At 38.9% G+C, this 14,597-nt stretch overlaps 1 protein-coding gene across 14 annotated transcripts in view; it reads right to left on the reverse strand.

Annotated features, from left to right (window-relative positions):
- Positions 1–14,597, reverse strand: part of BBS9 (Bardet-Biedl syndrome 9) — a 432,422-nt gene that overhangs the window by 294,160 nt on the left and 123,665 nt on the right. For all 14 annotated transcript variants that reach the window (XM_077811045.1, XM_077811042.1, XM_077811050.1 and 11 more), the window contains one exon: positions 13,196–13,348. In XM_077811045.1, coding sequence (XP_077667171.1) covers positions 13,196–13,348 — 153 coding nt within the window. The remainder of the gene's footprint in view (positions 1–13,195; positions 13,349–14,597) is intronic.

A 14,597-nucleotide genomic window follows, 5' to 3' on the forward strand; every position in this document is an offset into this window, starting at 1 on the left:
GCCCACCTTATAATAGGTTCATCTAGGCTATCCTTCTCTAGTTGGTTTATGAGGGGGGTCACATGACAATATCTAAAGCCTTACTAAAGTAGAGAGCTATCACATCTACTGCTTGACATGGCGGTTTCATTGTGTTTCACTTTTAAAGAACAACTATGTATACTATTGGCTTTTTAAGAAAACACCTGATATAAAAAGAAAAGGAGTACTTGTGGCACCTTAGAGACTAACAAATTTATTTGAGCATAAGCTTTCGTCACAAAAGCTCATGCTCAAATAAATTTGTTAGTCTCTAAGGTGCCACAAGTCCTCCTTTTCTTTTTGCGAATACAGACTAACATGGCTGCTACTCTGAAACCTGATAAAAAGCAACTATGATCTAGCTTGCAACTCTAATCAAGTTCATTAATTCCGCACCCCTGAACAGCACTCGCCTCATGCTAAAATATAGAATAAACAGATTTTTAGAAAAGTCTCCAGAAAGAGAAAGCTATGATACAGTGAGCTTTCAAAGTTAGATCTATGGAGCAAAAATAGTCCCTTCTGAGTCCACATGAAGAAGTTAATTTTAGAGGCACCACAGGCACACTAAATGTCTGTTATGTTTCTTGAGATTTGAGCAGAATGTGAAATTAATCTGAATTTTTGGACAGAACGTACAAAGCTAGGATGTCTTTGAACTCACCTTGTTTAACAAGAACAACTGCAGGGAATTTTCATTCTAGCCTTGTTATATTACAGCTTTTTTTCCATTAGCATACCTAACAAGAAGATTTGTGAACAAGCAAGACTGTTGAAACCTTGTCAAGCAAGTATTTTAATATTTAAAATGCCATGTGGCAATTCTTGTTCATTTCATGACTAAACTTGATATACAATCAGACAAAATTAGTTTCGGATGCAAGTCATTATCAGGATGTCAAACAACATGTTGAGTCTGAAGCTGAATCAGACAACTCTGAAGGTCTGGCATCTTTAATTGAAAAACAATATTCAATTAATTGTTGACAAATATCCAGGTTTATGTACATTTTTCCCGGCGTCCTTTTTGGCTAACAAATTTGCTCAGTTTCTAGGACAGATCCTCAGATGGTTCAAATGACATTGTTCCAGTGAAGTCAATAGAACTACACTGATTTACAACAGGTGAGAATTTGGCTGTCAGTGTTCAAGATAGTTTGCAGCATAATCTCACTGAGGCCACTGGGACTATTGGGATTATTCAGTGGAGTAAGGCAATACTCAACATGAATAAGAGTATCAAAATCTGGCCACTGGTGTATTCTGCACTGTCCTAAAAAGGCTTATAGATTTTTATGTATTCTTGCCAGAATGTACTTATGTATGATTAACTTTTGTTTATTTGTAATTTAATTTTATCCCATGCTGAATATAAATTTAAACTCTAGAGAATTGTTCCTTTGAAACAGAGTTGCTATAGGTAAGAGTGGAAACCAGTCTCCATCAGAACTCTATAATGCCTTATCTGTTTAATGCTTTTGCACTTGATTTTTTTAAAAAGGAAATCATGCAAAAAACACTACAGGCCCAATTACTCAGTCCTTACTCAAGTAAAATTCTCCATGATATTAATTGGTACCCCATCATGAGTAAAGACTGCATTTAAATCATGTTTGTCTCAGGAAGTTCAAAGTCAAGATTTCTAGAGACACACATACACTCTGACCTAGTGCATGTATATTAAAACGGGTGGGGGGAAACTTACTACATTACTAAAAAAATACCATGCAAGATCACATAGCATTCAGCAAATATGAAGAAACTGACTTTCCCCACATAACCATAGAAGTATTTTGTTAAGTCTGTGGTTCTCAAACAATATGCCACCAACACAACTTGAGTATGCCATGAGATTCAAGTTCACTGAGAAACACACACAAAAAGAAAAGAACTGTTCTTTCCCATATGTAGTCTAAGCTAGGGAGCAAGTCAAGACTGTACCCTGGAACAATATCAATTCCATCACATGAAATTCTCAGTGAAGATGGGAAATGGTCAGGTATATCTAATAGGGATAGAAATAGAGATATTTGAGCTCTGAAATAACCCTCATTCGCCTCTCTTCTTTCACATACTGATACCAGTAGTGAGGAATATAGGGTTGCAACAACATATAGAGACTTTTTTTTTTTTTTTAAGAGCCATCTTGGTTTCAGGATATCTGTGGACCTGGATGCTCTTTCCATCACTGGCTTATTTGACAGCAGACCACATGATGTTCTATTTTGAACATGGATGTTTGGTGGGGTTGGAGATTTAAGGCTTTATTTGTGCATGATTAAAAGAACAGAAGTTTTAATTAATATAACCTATTCGTGCAAAAAAGTATTCAAGTGTAAAGTTAAATTCACTGAAACGTAAATCTAAATAAATGCCTGCTCTAAAGTTCCATTGTTTAATGACACAATCAGTCAGTGCTCTGAAGACATGTGCAGAGTTCACCATCAGCCCACAATACAGAAGCACTGCCAGAAGATCTGCACTTCTATTGGACCAATCTGTGGATAAACGTAGGTAGGCCTCAAATAGTGAGGACATGAATGAGGACAGCATCAAAAAGCTCAACTCTTTTGCAAGGAATCAGAGTGGGCAACTTGCAAATATTTTCAAAACCTTAACAAACGTCTACCTGTGTTACAGAGGCCCATTGGTGCCAACTGCAAAGGATTCACCGTTCTTTACAAGCAACTCATGTCTCAGACTTGACAAACTCACTACACCTAATATGCCACTTTCATGGTATTTATCTATCTAGAGTAGTATGTGAGATCTCAAAGCTTGACACTTACCAATACTGATAATCATTGCAACATGCATATACAGGGAATATTTAAGGAATAATGTAATTATACTAAAAATTATGCCCATATGGTCTTAGTGTGAGTCGCTAGGGAACAGTATGACTCAGTGATGGCATTCAATTGGGAGGGAGTTATCACCTCTTCCTAGTCAGTGGATTATATAATGTTTTGCTCAATTGTCCATCATTGCACCAACCCAGCAAAGTCAATGGAAAACCATCAAAGAAACTATAAATATTGAAACTGCTTGGAAGTGAAAAGGAACTATATGGCTGTGAAGAAATAGCCCTGTCTGTGATTAAAGATAAAAGGCTGATTCAGTATAGCACAAGGTGGAGAGAAACTTCCATTAATTGATGAGGTACCTTGAATGAGTGGGGGTTCTTCACAAATAATTGGGTCATGGCCCCTTGGGTCCAGCAAATGCTACAAGAGACTGAACTTTGGGGTGAGAATCTATTTCCTTAGATAGGAAAGAGTACTTGAGTGGCTGAAAGCTAACACCCAGTTGGCACAGGCAAGACTCCCTTACATTGGAGACAGGTGGAAACAAGATGACTCACAGCCTTTGGTGCCCCAAGAATTGTCACAAGCTGAAAGAAGGAGGACTTCTTTGGGCCAATTATGTTGCTGTCAGGACAGATGGAATGGCTATAACGACAGGAACATGAAGGGACTGGGATCATTGGTGAAGGAAAGAAAAAGAAATCCATTGATACTGGTGACTCACTGCATTCTTCATATTAAATGCTGTATTACCACAACAGTGCCCACTGAACTTAGGTAAGTGTTTGGGCAGTTGTGAAAATGACACAGCCTCAAAAAGTAAACAACCAGAAGTCTCACCGTTTTTGGTTTCTTGCATAAAGGAACAGGCCATCAGAGCTAATTACTACATACAGAAGTAAGATGGCTTTCTCTTGGGGAATGTTCCTTGTTCAAAGTAAGGGAGAACTCATAGTATTTCAGGAAGAACCAATGTTTGTTGACCTTCTAATAGATGATTTTTTGGTGCCAATACTGCTAGTTATGTGAACCAACTCAATGCAAGTTTAGGCATATGGTAGATTTCATATGAAATTAACTTTTTGAAGATGACATTTAGATGCCGGAAGTCTGGAATCAGATATATTCCCATTCACTGCTGATGCAGACTTAACTGGAGAAACCTGGAGATACATTGGAAAGAGTAATCTATGACCAGCTCTCCATCACTGCAAGTAACAGAGTTATATTAGGTGAGAAACTCACATGAAACATACATGAAACATACATAAATCTGTTCAAGCTGTGATGCATGTGCAGACTCCCTCAAGGAGCAAAAACAACTAGCCAAGATAAACAGAGCATATGCTAAAGATAAAGTAGAGTGAATGGCATTGGACAAATTCTAGGTGCTTATAGAGAAAACACAGTGAAATTGTATAACTCAAGCTGTGTTACTGTGTTGCTGTTTGCAACTAAGTATTCCTGAGAGATTAGCTTTTCAACAAGGATGGAAATAAAGAACAACATAAGAGAACAACTGAAGTCTGGAAAAAAGCAACTGAGTTTGCACTAACAGCCATTGAACTCCAGTTCTAGCAACTCTAACAAAAAAGCAAGTTAGGTTTCCCCACTAATGGCAAGTAAGGACTTTTAAATTTAGAAAGGAACGGCTTAAAATGTGTGAATTAAAGTATGCTACCAGTCAAACAATGTAGAGAACCATTACATTAGGTAGTATTTCATTTTTTATAGTGGTCCAGGAGCACCACTATAAGTTATAGTGTTAAGTTATACAGTTAAGACTGAGGCAAGCTTACCATTTAATAGCCAATTTTTCCTAAGTTTTAGTCTATGTTTTATGGTTATGCGAGGAAAGATGTGCAAAGGAACAGAGTTAAGTTGCCATGAAATCCCTACATTCTGTATGATTAAAATCTTTACAATGAAGTTATGAATTCTGAGACAAATTCCTGTGATACACTACTCAAATACAGAAGGCCCAAAGACTCAAATATTTCAGCTTGGTTGTACAGGATCGACTATAGCACAGATATCACTGAAAGGGACTCATCCCACTCCTCACAAAAGATCTCTGCAGTAAAGCATCCATAATCCTCCCTATCCCTTCCCCCAAAATTGGCATTGTATGGGCATTCTAGACATGGCTGATGGGCCCCTGCACCATTTAGATCTACTGGGCTAAAATCCATGTGGACTAAAAGGACCAAATGGCATATCCATTTCTTCCCCCATGACATCTATTAGTGACTCCAGCTAACACATGAAAATCCTAACAATGCAGGTCAAGATGCCAAGATCTGGTTCCTTGTCTGGCAATTAAGACTTCAGCTATTATCAAGCTACAAAAAAAGCTTTTAGTTTGGATGGCTGAAAACATATTATAAAGACCACATTACCCTTTCAAGCAAACGCACAACGCAAGTGAGTATTACACACAACACACACAATTTACAAAAATACACACAGAATGCTTCAGTCTTGTTCCATATTCATAGCCTTTTTTAAGCGGACAAACCTTTACACAACCTCATGTGCTGCTCAGTTTTCCATACATTTGTCAGACAAAATCCCTTCTTAAAATGAGAGCTAATATCGTATCCTGCTGTGTTTGGTCCTTTCAACCACTGCTCAGGGCACTATAAATCACAGACACACAAATCCATCAGTTGTGACCCACTATTTTCATGGTAACCTCATGAGAGAATGACATTTTTTTCTTCTGTTGTTCATCATGATTTTATACTTTCCAGTGTAATAGCTCTTTTCTTCCAGTCTAAGAGAGATATGTAGCTGCTACAATTGCCAGTATTGAATCAAATCTATTACAACTACATTTATAGGACACTAATACAAAAAGAATAATTACACCAGACAAGATTAAACAGGAAGACAGAAAACACAATCAAAAGAAAACCTCTCACAATTATAGACAGTTGAAGGCTATCTATATGTTTTTCTCCCATCGTGTAGAGGTAAGATTGCCATTTCCTTATAATGGACCCATTAATAGTTTTATTATACACTGAGGCAGGATGTATCAAGTTCTACATCTCCAAGGACTAATAAAAAAAGATTAGATCATAAAAATGTATTTTTACAAAGGAAATAAGTGTGGTTTGATTAATTTTCTCTGGTTCAGCAGATTGTATTTTCACTCAAATAAGTAACTTTATATCTAATTAATTTGTAAAGCTAAAAATTAGCATTTAAATTCCACATGCATTATGGAAATCATGATTTAGAAGTTCATTCTGAATATATACGCCATGACATAAAAGGAATGCAAAGATAAAAGATTACACACAATTCATTTAAAACAGATACCAACATATTTGGGAAGTAAACTGTACGAATCATCATTAGGCCTATATTTCTCTCTCTCTCACACACACACACCCCTACCCCAGTCTTAATATATTTTATATGTATGTCAGTATAGCAATTCTCATACAAGAGAGGGAATAAGCTATACTACTATAAGGCACCTTTATAACTGTATCTACAGTAGGTGTTGTACCAGTATAACTATTTCAGTAAAAAGTCCAATCCATAATCAAAATAATTATACCCCAGTACAAAAACTTTAAGCAGACCAGGTCTACGTCCCAGTTAAAACAGTCTCTGTCTCAGACTGAATGAAAAAGTGTATAATGGGTAATACCAAATAAGCTATTCTCACAAACTTTAAATTGCCAAGTTCTAGAGGAAAAAGTTTGGAATACTTGTAGAAGCTGCTGTTTTTACAATCATCCTCTCCCCATTCCCCCCAGATCTTTATATTAAAAGGGTAATGGGAAAAGTCAAAGGCCAGAGTGTGGCACTTGGAGACAGTTTTGAGTTAGAGGCAGTGCAGAGTTACTGGAGCATTCCTGGGGCAGAAGGGCAACATGTGCACTGCTGCACCTTCACAAGCATGCAGCATACTCCTGGAAGTTGTGCAGGTGACATGGAGTTCTTCTCATTTTCTTTTTTCTTTTGCCCCCAGTAGTTCAAGTAGAGCGGTACCCTCCTGTACGCAGTACGAGCAAGAGATTTTTAGTGGGTACGGGGTACCGGAAAGACTAAAGGAGCAGAACGCGGCTTGCGAGGACATTCATTCTTTATATGGCTTTAACAGCACAATACATATGCTAACAGACTTAAACAAAGGCTTTGTTTAAGTTTGTTAGCATATGTATTGTGCTGTTATGATGGTCAGGAGACCTCAAGAGGGGAGGAGAGAGGAGTGGGGACAGAAGGTGTTTAAACAGTGTTTTTGATTCTGTTTCTCCCCATTCTATCCATGACATGCATACTGCATCACATCAAGTCCACATCATTAGAGGAATTCCTCTGCTTGCACGGACCAGAGGATGGTTAGATTCTGATGTCAGCCCAGTTCTACGGCCTGACAGGAATCACCTATGTTGTCCCCAGTGTACACAGAATTCTTCTTTGCATCCAAAGTAGTCTAAGGGAAGGTCTTCACTACCCGCCGAATCGGCGGGTAGTGATGGATCTATCGGGGATCGATTTATCACGTCTCAGCTAGACAGGATAAATCAATCCCCAAACGCAATCCCCGTCGACTCTGGAACTCCAGCTCGCAAAAGGCGGAAGCGGAGTAGACGGGGGAGCAGCAGTGGTCGACTCGCCGCTGTCCTCACGGCCAAGTAAGTCGACCTAAGATACGCTGACTTCAGCTACGCTATTCATGTAGCTGAAGTTGCGTATCTTAGGTCGATCTCACCGCCCCCCCCCCAGTGTAGACCAGGGCTAACATACATTTGGTTAACTGGAGCAGCAAAACAAAGAAAAAAAATGCCTCATTTTGCAGCTTTGTCGGTGAGAGAACTATAAGTGAAGATTATAATGCCAGACACTGATGGCCTTAAACCAGCTGCCTCAGGAATCTTCTAAGAACTTTGCTGAAAATATGTTCCTCATCTTAGCAACAGAGCTAAGACTTATCACACATCTGCCCACCTTTATTCGAATGAAACTCCTTCTGATCTGACAGCTCAGGCATTATCCATTTCATCCAGAACAATTTACAAACTTGGGATCTAATCCTGTAAACCCTTAGTCATTTGATCAACCCCACTGAAGACAATGGGACTATTTGCATGACTATGGACCACTTTTGGTAAGAGTTTCAGGAGTCTGTTCTGTTCCGTTCCTATAAAGGAACTTGAATCTCCCATTGAAATGCAATGTGTGGGTACAATACCATAATGTAGTTTAGGATACAGTTCTATTTAAAATTTATCTTTTAATAAGTCATACATATGCTGAAATGGCTCCTCACCCAACTCCCATATTCCATATAGACAGACAGAAATACTACATATTTGGGGGGAAGTGAGTAGTTAAGCATGTTGAGGTTTGTATATACAAACACCCATTTCATCACTGTACTGGAAAATATAGTTGAACTTAATTTTCTATGGAATTTGAAGAAAGTTTAACAGCACTAATTGTTTTCTGTGTTAATCAGTGTGTACCCGAAAATATTACATGCCTTCTAAGAGAAAGGCATCAGTCCACACCTACTGGCGAAAAAAATGCCTCCAACTGGTAGTCAGAAGAGTGCTGCAAGACACATACATAACCTCATGAGCAGAGGGCACAGAGGATACCCTCCCACATTATGACCAGCAAAACAATTAAATAAAATAAATAATAATAATAAAATCTCTAGGAACCAGAGGTTCGCAGATTTGCGAACCTAAAAACCTGTGTTATGCTTTAAACCAGTGGTTCTCAAACTTTTGTACTGCCGACCCCTTTCACATAGCAAGCCTCTGAGTGCAGACCCGCCCCTTATAAATTAAAAACACTTTTTCTATATATTTAACACCATTATAAATGCTGGAGGCAAAGTGGGGTTTGGGATGGAGGCTGACAGCTCGCGACCCCCCATGTAATAACCTTGTGACCTCTTGAGGGGTCCCGACCCCCAGTTTGAGGACCCCTGCTTTAAACCACCTCAGCACCCGGTTTATGAACATGAAAAAGTTAACTGCAAAGGAACACTTAAGCCCATTAACCTGAATGTGCGCCAGCCAGTGTGCCCTCACTGATTAAAGGCTCAATCACACTTGAACAGCTAAAAATTAACCTTACCCTTTTAGGCTAAACAGAGTTGTGTCATTGGCTTCATCTCTGTTGTTACAGAACAGATAACAAAACTGCAATGGGCCAGTGGTGCTGACACCACTCAGGTACACGGTGTGATTTTTCAGAATCTCTTTTGGGAATAGTCATGTACGTGAAATAGCTGGAACTTATGATTATGCTATTTCTATGCATGTATCATCTTGGTATCTGAAGTTATGAATATTAGCTATGTTTACTACATGTTTGCTCCTGTGGTAAACCCCACAAGGTGTTTAGCCAGCACATGAAAGGGACAAGTCAAGTTGAATGGCCCATTAAAGAACACTTAGCTCACAAAGGACCCTGAAAAACGACTGTCTATACTTAATGGACTTTTCCTGTGAACGTTCTAACTAGAATGCGGGTGGGGGTGATGGACATGTAACTTGCCCATGTGACTCCAAATACCATCTTTCACAGTGAGAACATATTTCCCTTCACTTGGCAGAAGGCGTGGCCCCGGGCTGGGTGGAGTAACATGCTCCCCCTTGTGTCCCTCCCATGGGTGTAGTACTGGCAAGAAATGATTTCTACCTGCACCACTGCTTGCTCCATTTGGGATACCATGAACCCTAGAGCAGTAATAAGAGGGAAGTGCAGGCACTGAAATTTTGTTCCACTTTTACCACCCAAAGCAGAAAGAAGAAACTCCTTACTCCTACCTCCAAGCTATGCTTCTATGGAAGGGCTAAGCAGTGTAGACCAAATGCTTATATTTTTTCCTATGGATTTCATTAACTCTGTCAACATGTAGATATGATGCTCTCATTCTTTTCAATTTTTCTACCTCTATTATAATGAAAGGTTTGCATGATAACATAGTTGTGAAAAAATAGCATTGCAACTGAACTGCCTTCCTATCTCTACATGCCAACTAGACAGGGCAATAAAAAAAAATGCAAACAAACTCTTCATTTGTGACTGACCACCAATGAAGAATAACAGAGTGACAGCTTGTCTCTCTCATCAACAGAAGTTGATCCAATAAAAGATATTACCTCACCCACCTTATCTCTCTAGTATCCTGGGACGAACACAGCTACAACAAAACTGCAATAACAGAGTTGCACTTAAATCTTATTTCCCATATCATACTAGTGGATTTAATATAAAAAGGATAGAGATGATTAATAAAACATAGCAAATGAAAATAATAAACCCTATTTCATGTAAATATTAGAATGACTTCATCAGTGGCATTTCACCAGAATATATACTGTGATACAAAGAAATTTAAGATTTTTGTGCTGACTTCCTCATTCATTCAAGGCTTCATCCAAAGCCCCCTGAAGTCAATGAGAGTCCCCCTGAAGTCCATGGGAGTCTTCCCATTGACTTCACTGTATGCTGAATCAGGCTACCACTCTTCAGTCCCATGGCAGATGTTCTGCATTAAAGAACATTACCAAATAGTTTAAAAATTATGGTCCTAAAATAAATAATTTTTCCCCCCAAAGAAAATTTTAAACACATTTACTCTTAGTTTAAAATTTCTAATGAAATTTTTAAAAAGTACTGTAACATTCATTCCAATATCACAATGATCACATGTTTAAGGGGACTTACAGTGTGAGGTTGGTGCTATTCCTATTTACCCAGCTCGACTTTTTCATTTTTAGTGATACATCACCTTCCTTCTGCCCAATATTTTAAGCAATTGTTATTACTTAGATACATTTCCTCAAGTAGTCCAGAGAAACAAAGGATTGAGAAGAAGTTGCAAAGAAGAAGAAAAGGGAAACAAGGTCAAAGCAAATATAGAAAATGTCACCAAACAATTCCACTTTCACACATTGTTTCCTTCCCTGACCCAAACAGCAAAATAAATAATGCAACAAAAACATCAATCAATAAATTGCTTTCCATTCTAGCAAAACTCTTTAGGGAGCTTCAGGACTCAACCAATCATCACTTACACCAATTTAAAGAACCAGCAGACAGACTAGTTAGGATATCAGTATTGCTTTGGGTTTGAACAAACAGATGCTTTGAAAAGTTTTAGTCTAAACCATTACAAAACCATAACTGCAGAAGTGGGCAATGAACCATGTTTTACTTTCTTGTAAGCATCGGATGAAATACCTAGACAGATTAATTACATGAGCAGAAGGCACGTCTCCTGCTCCAGCCTACGTAGGGTTAAAACTCATGCTCAGTCCTTCAGGTTTGGCTTCAACAACACAAAAGTTAACCTGGGGATTCCAGTGGACGAGAAGCTGGATATGAGTCAACAGTGTGCCCTTGTTGCCAAGAAGGCTAACAGCATATTGGGTTGCATTAGTAGGCACATTGCCAGCAGATTGAGGAAAGTGATTATTCCCCTCTATTCAGCACTGGTGAGACCACATCTGGACTGTTGCATCCAGTTTTGGGCCCCCCACTACAGAAAGGATGTGGACAAATTGGAGAGAGTCCAGCGGAGGGCAACAAAAATGATTAGAGGGCTGGGGCACATGACTTTTGAAGAGAGGCTGAGGAAACTGGGCTTATTTAGTCTGCAGAAGAGAAGAGTGAGGGAGGATTTGATAGCAGCCTTCAACTACCTGAAGGGGGGTTCCAAAGAGGATGGAGCTAGGCTGTTTTCAATGGTGGCAGATGACAGAACAAGGAGCAATGGTCAAAAGTTGCAGTGGGGGAGGTCTAGAATGGATATTAGAAAAAAAAACTATTTCACTAGGAGGGTGGTGAAGCACTGGAATGTGTTACCTAGGGAGGTGATGGAATTTCCATCCTTAGAGATTTTTTAAGGCCCGGCTTGTCAAAGCCCAAGCTGGAATGATTTAGTTGGGGTTGGTCCTGCTTTGAGCAGGGGGTTGAATTAGATGACCTCCTGAGGTCTCTTCCAACCCTAATCTTCTATGAAGGAAAGTCCTTTCACTACACCATGTGTAACAACCACCAAACTTTCACCAAAGTTTAGTTCTAACTTTAATTCAAGACAAATTCTGTTAATAAGAATGCTGTTATAACCTTTTCTGTCCAAGATGCCAGTATATTTTATAAAGTAAATCTAGTAATTTTTCAACAACACACCCAGCCCAAATCTCTATGCTAATTATTGTGATTTTAGTACCATATTTTCCTAACTTAAAAAAGCCGCTCTCCTCTGGGCAGTGTGAGAGTCACACAAACAAAAGAAAACAACTGACTGACTCTACAGAGGAAACAGTGAAACTGCTTATACAGAAGATGCTGTCAAATATACAAAGTAAATAGACCAAAGAGAGAAATATTCCTTTGCTCTCTTTCAGTTACAGTAGTTCTACATATAATTTCCAACATAGTAGATTTAAAAGTAAAATCAGTCAGAAATGTGATATTGAGTTGATTGCCCACACAAGTATAAAGTCAGAATGTGAGATCAAATACAGTTCATTTAGACTATTTTATTTTGATCACATTCTTAGGTCTCAAATAAGCAACTCTCAGGACACAGGAGGGCTGCTTGCCTATGCGAAGCCACATTGACTTCAATATGTGCAGCGTTCCATCCATGTGCTGAATCAGACCTAGTTTTTTTAAAAATTAGAAATTAATAATGCTATTTAAAAACATCTCGGAGCCATGCACCTACCAGGAGGCAACAACAAGGCAGGCTGAAAATGACAGACTAATCAGGTTTTCTAGAGAAAGGCATGAAATGCCTAGAAAGTGACTGCTTGGGAGAGAGAAGAGGAACATGCCTTGGGACAGTGATGACTCAGGCAATATGGGCTCAGGTAGTAACCAACACTGGGGTTTTTCTGTTGTGTTTTCTGGCAGGATAAGCCCAGTTTGGTGTTATTTGGTGTTATTTGTTTTTACTACTTTTATTGTAGCTCTTGCATTCTGAAACCTTGAGGAAATAACAACCTTTGAGGAACAACATGGTCAGCCTCAGATTATTTTGTTGTGACTGTCTCACCAGCCAAACCATTCCCACCGGTTTACAGTGCACCATAAAATATTTATACAAGCTATGAACTATAAAATATTTACACTATCCACATCAGTTTGGAAAGAACGATGTGCTGTTACGTTGGTGTGACCCAGGAGCAGAAATTCTGTGGTTGTAGATTAAATAAAACCACTGCAAATCATCTGGAAACTTGCAGAGAATATTAGGTTAAACAACTTACAGCTTCCTGGCCTCTTGGCTAGTAAATGTAACCAGGAAAATACAGCTTATGTGCTTGACACTGAGTTTTAGCAACAATGTAGTAGGTTCATAAACAAACAGCACTGACCTGTCGGTAAGTTCCTTCTAGCAAGGTGTCCAGATGTTGGAGGGGAGCAGGTGTTTTGTCTTTGAATCGAGTTAGTAATCGTCGTTCAATAGCTCTAAATTGTATGGCTCTTTCAGACAACAGTTCTTCAAATTTTTCAGCATTCAAGCGAAGCTATAATTTATGGAGTTTCAAAAACTCAGATTAACAGTCTGATCCAGTAGATAGATTTTTACCTTCAAAACACACATTTATAATGAAATGGTAGAATAATAATAAAATTCTTGGAAGACTTAAGAATATTTATAAATTCAAATAGCCACCTTCTATGGTCACAATGACTATATCAGCTTCTATTGGTGTGGTTAATTTCACATTCATCATGAGATCTACCAATGGGTTGCAATAATGCCAGCTATTACTGAAACTGAAAATAATTGTTGACAGCCACAGTAATCTGTGATAAGGCACAAAAATCTCTTGAGGTTTTATGAGAGGAGTGAAATTAACTTGTCACCACTAGCATATGAGGACTTCTCCTTAGTTCAGTATGCTGTGTCTGTGGCACATACGTAAAACGTATTAAATATAAAGCTGCATAAAAAGAGAAGGGTTATGATTGTCTTTGAACATGAATTAAAGTAATACATTCTACCTTTGCTGAGATTAGATTTTCTCTTTTGGGGAAACCTTCCCCCCACCCCCTAAATAGCCAAAGGTCAAGTGGTGCAGCCAGTTTTCTTGAAATAACCACAAAAACTTGGCAAAATGATATATCAAATATCCAGCCAATAAGAATTCATACAGCTATCTGTATAATGATCTCTCTATTTTATTTTCCAGTACATGTCCCTATAGCACAACAATCACATCACAGAAAGACATTCTAAAAACTGGTTTAGGTTTCAGCAGGTCCACCAAGCAGGGCCAGTGTTAGACTCACTGGGGCCCAGGGCAGAAAGCTGAAGTCCCACCGCCTGGGGCCGAAGCCTGGGGCCCTGAGCCCTTCCACCTGGGACTGAAGTCGAAGCCTGAGCAACTTAGCTTCCTGGGGGCCTCTGTGGCATGAGGCCCCAGGCAACTGCACTGCTTGCTACCCCCTAATGCTGGTCCTGGCTTTTATATGCAGAAAACAAGTTGTTGTAGCGCAGGTGGGCCACAGAGTTTTTTATAGCATGTTGGTGGGGGGCCTCAGAAAGAAAAAGGTTGAGAATCCCTGCAGTATTTTACCTTTGAAAAGAAACAGTATTCAAAGAGCTATTCTCTTTCATGCAGCTTGCCAAATTCTAACTTACCTGGGGCGGTGGACAGTATATTTGGTTTATTTTATTTTATTTTTTATTTAATTTACACAAGCTAGCTAAAATATTGGGGTTTTTTTTATTCTCATGGTCAGGAGGGAAACTGCAGGCTTTGTGCCTGG

This window comes from Eretmochelys imbricata, chromosome 2 (assembly GCF_965152235.1).
Source record: "Eretmochelys imbricata isolate rEreImb1 chromosome 2, rEreImb1.hap1, whole genome shotgun sequence".
NCBI lineage: Eukaryota > Metazoa > Chordata > Testudines > Cheloniidae > Eretmochelys > Eretmochelys imbricata.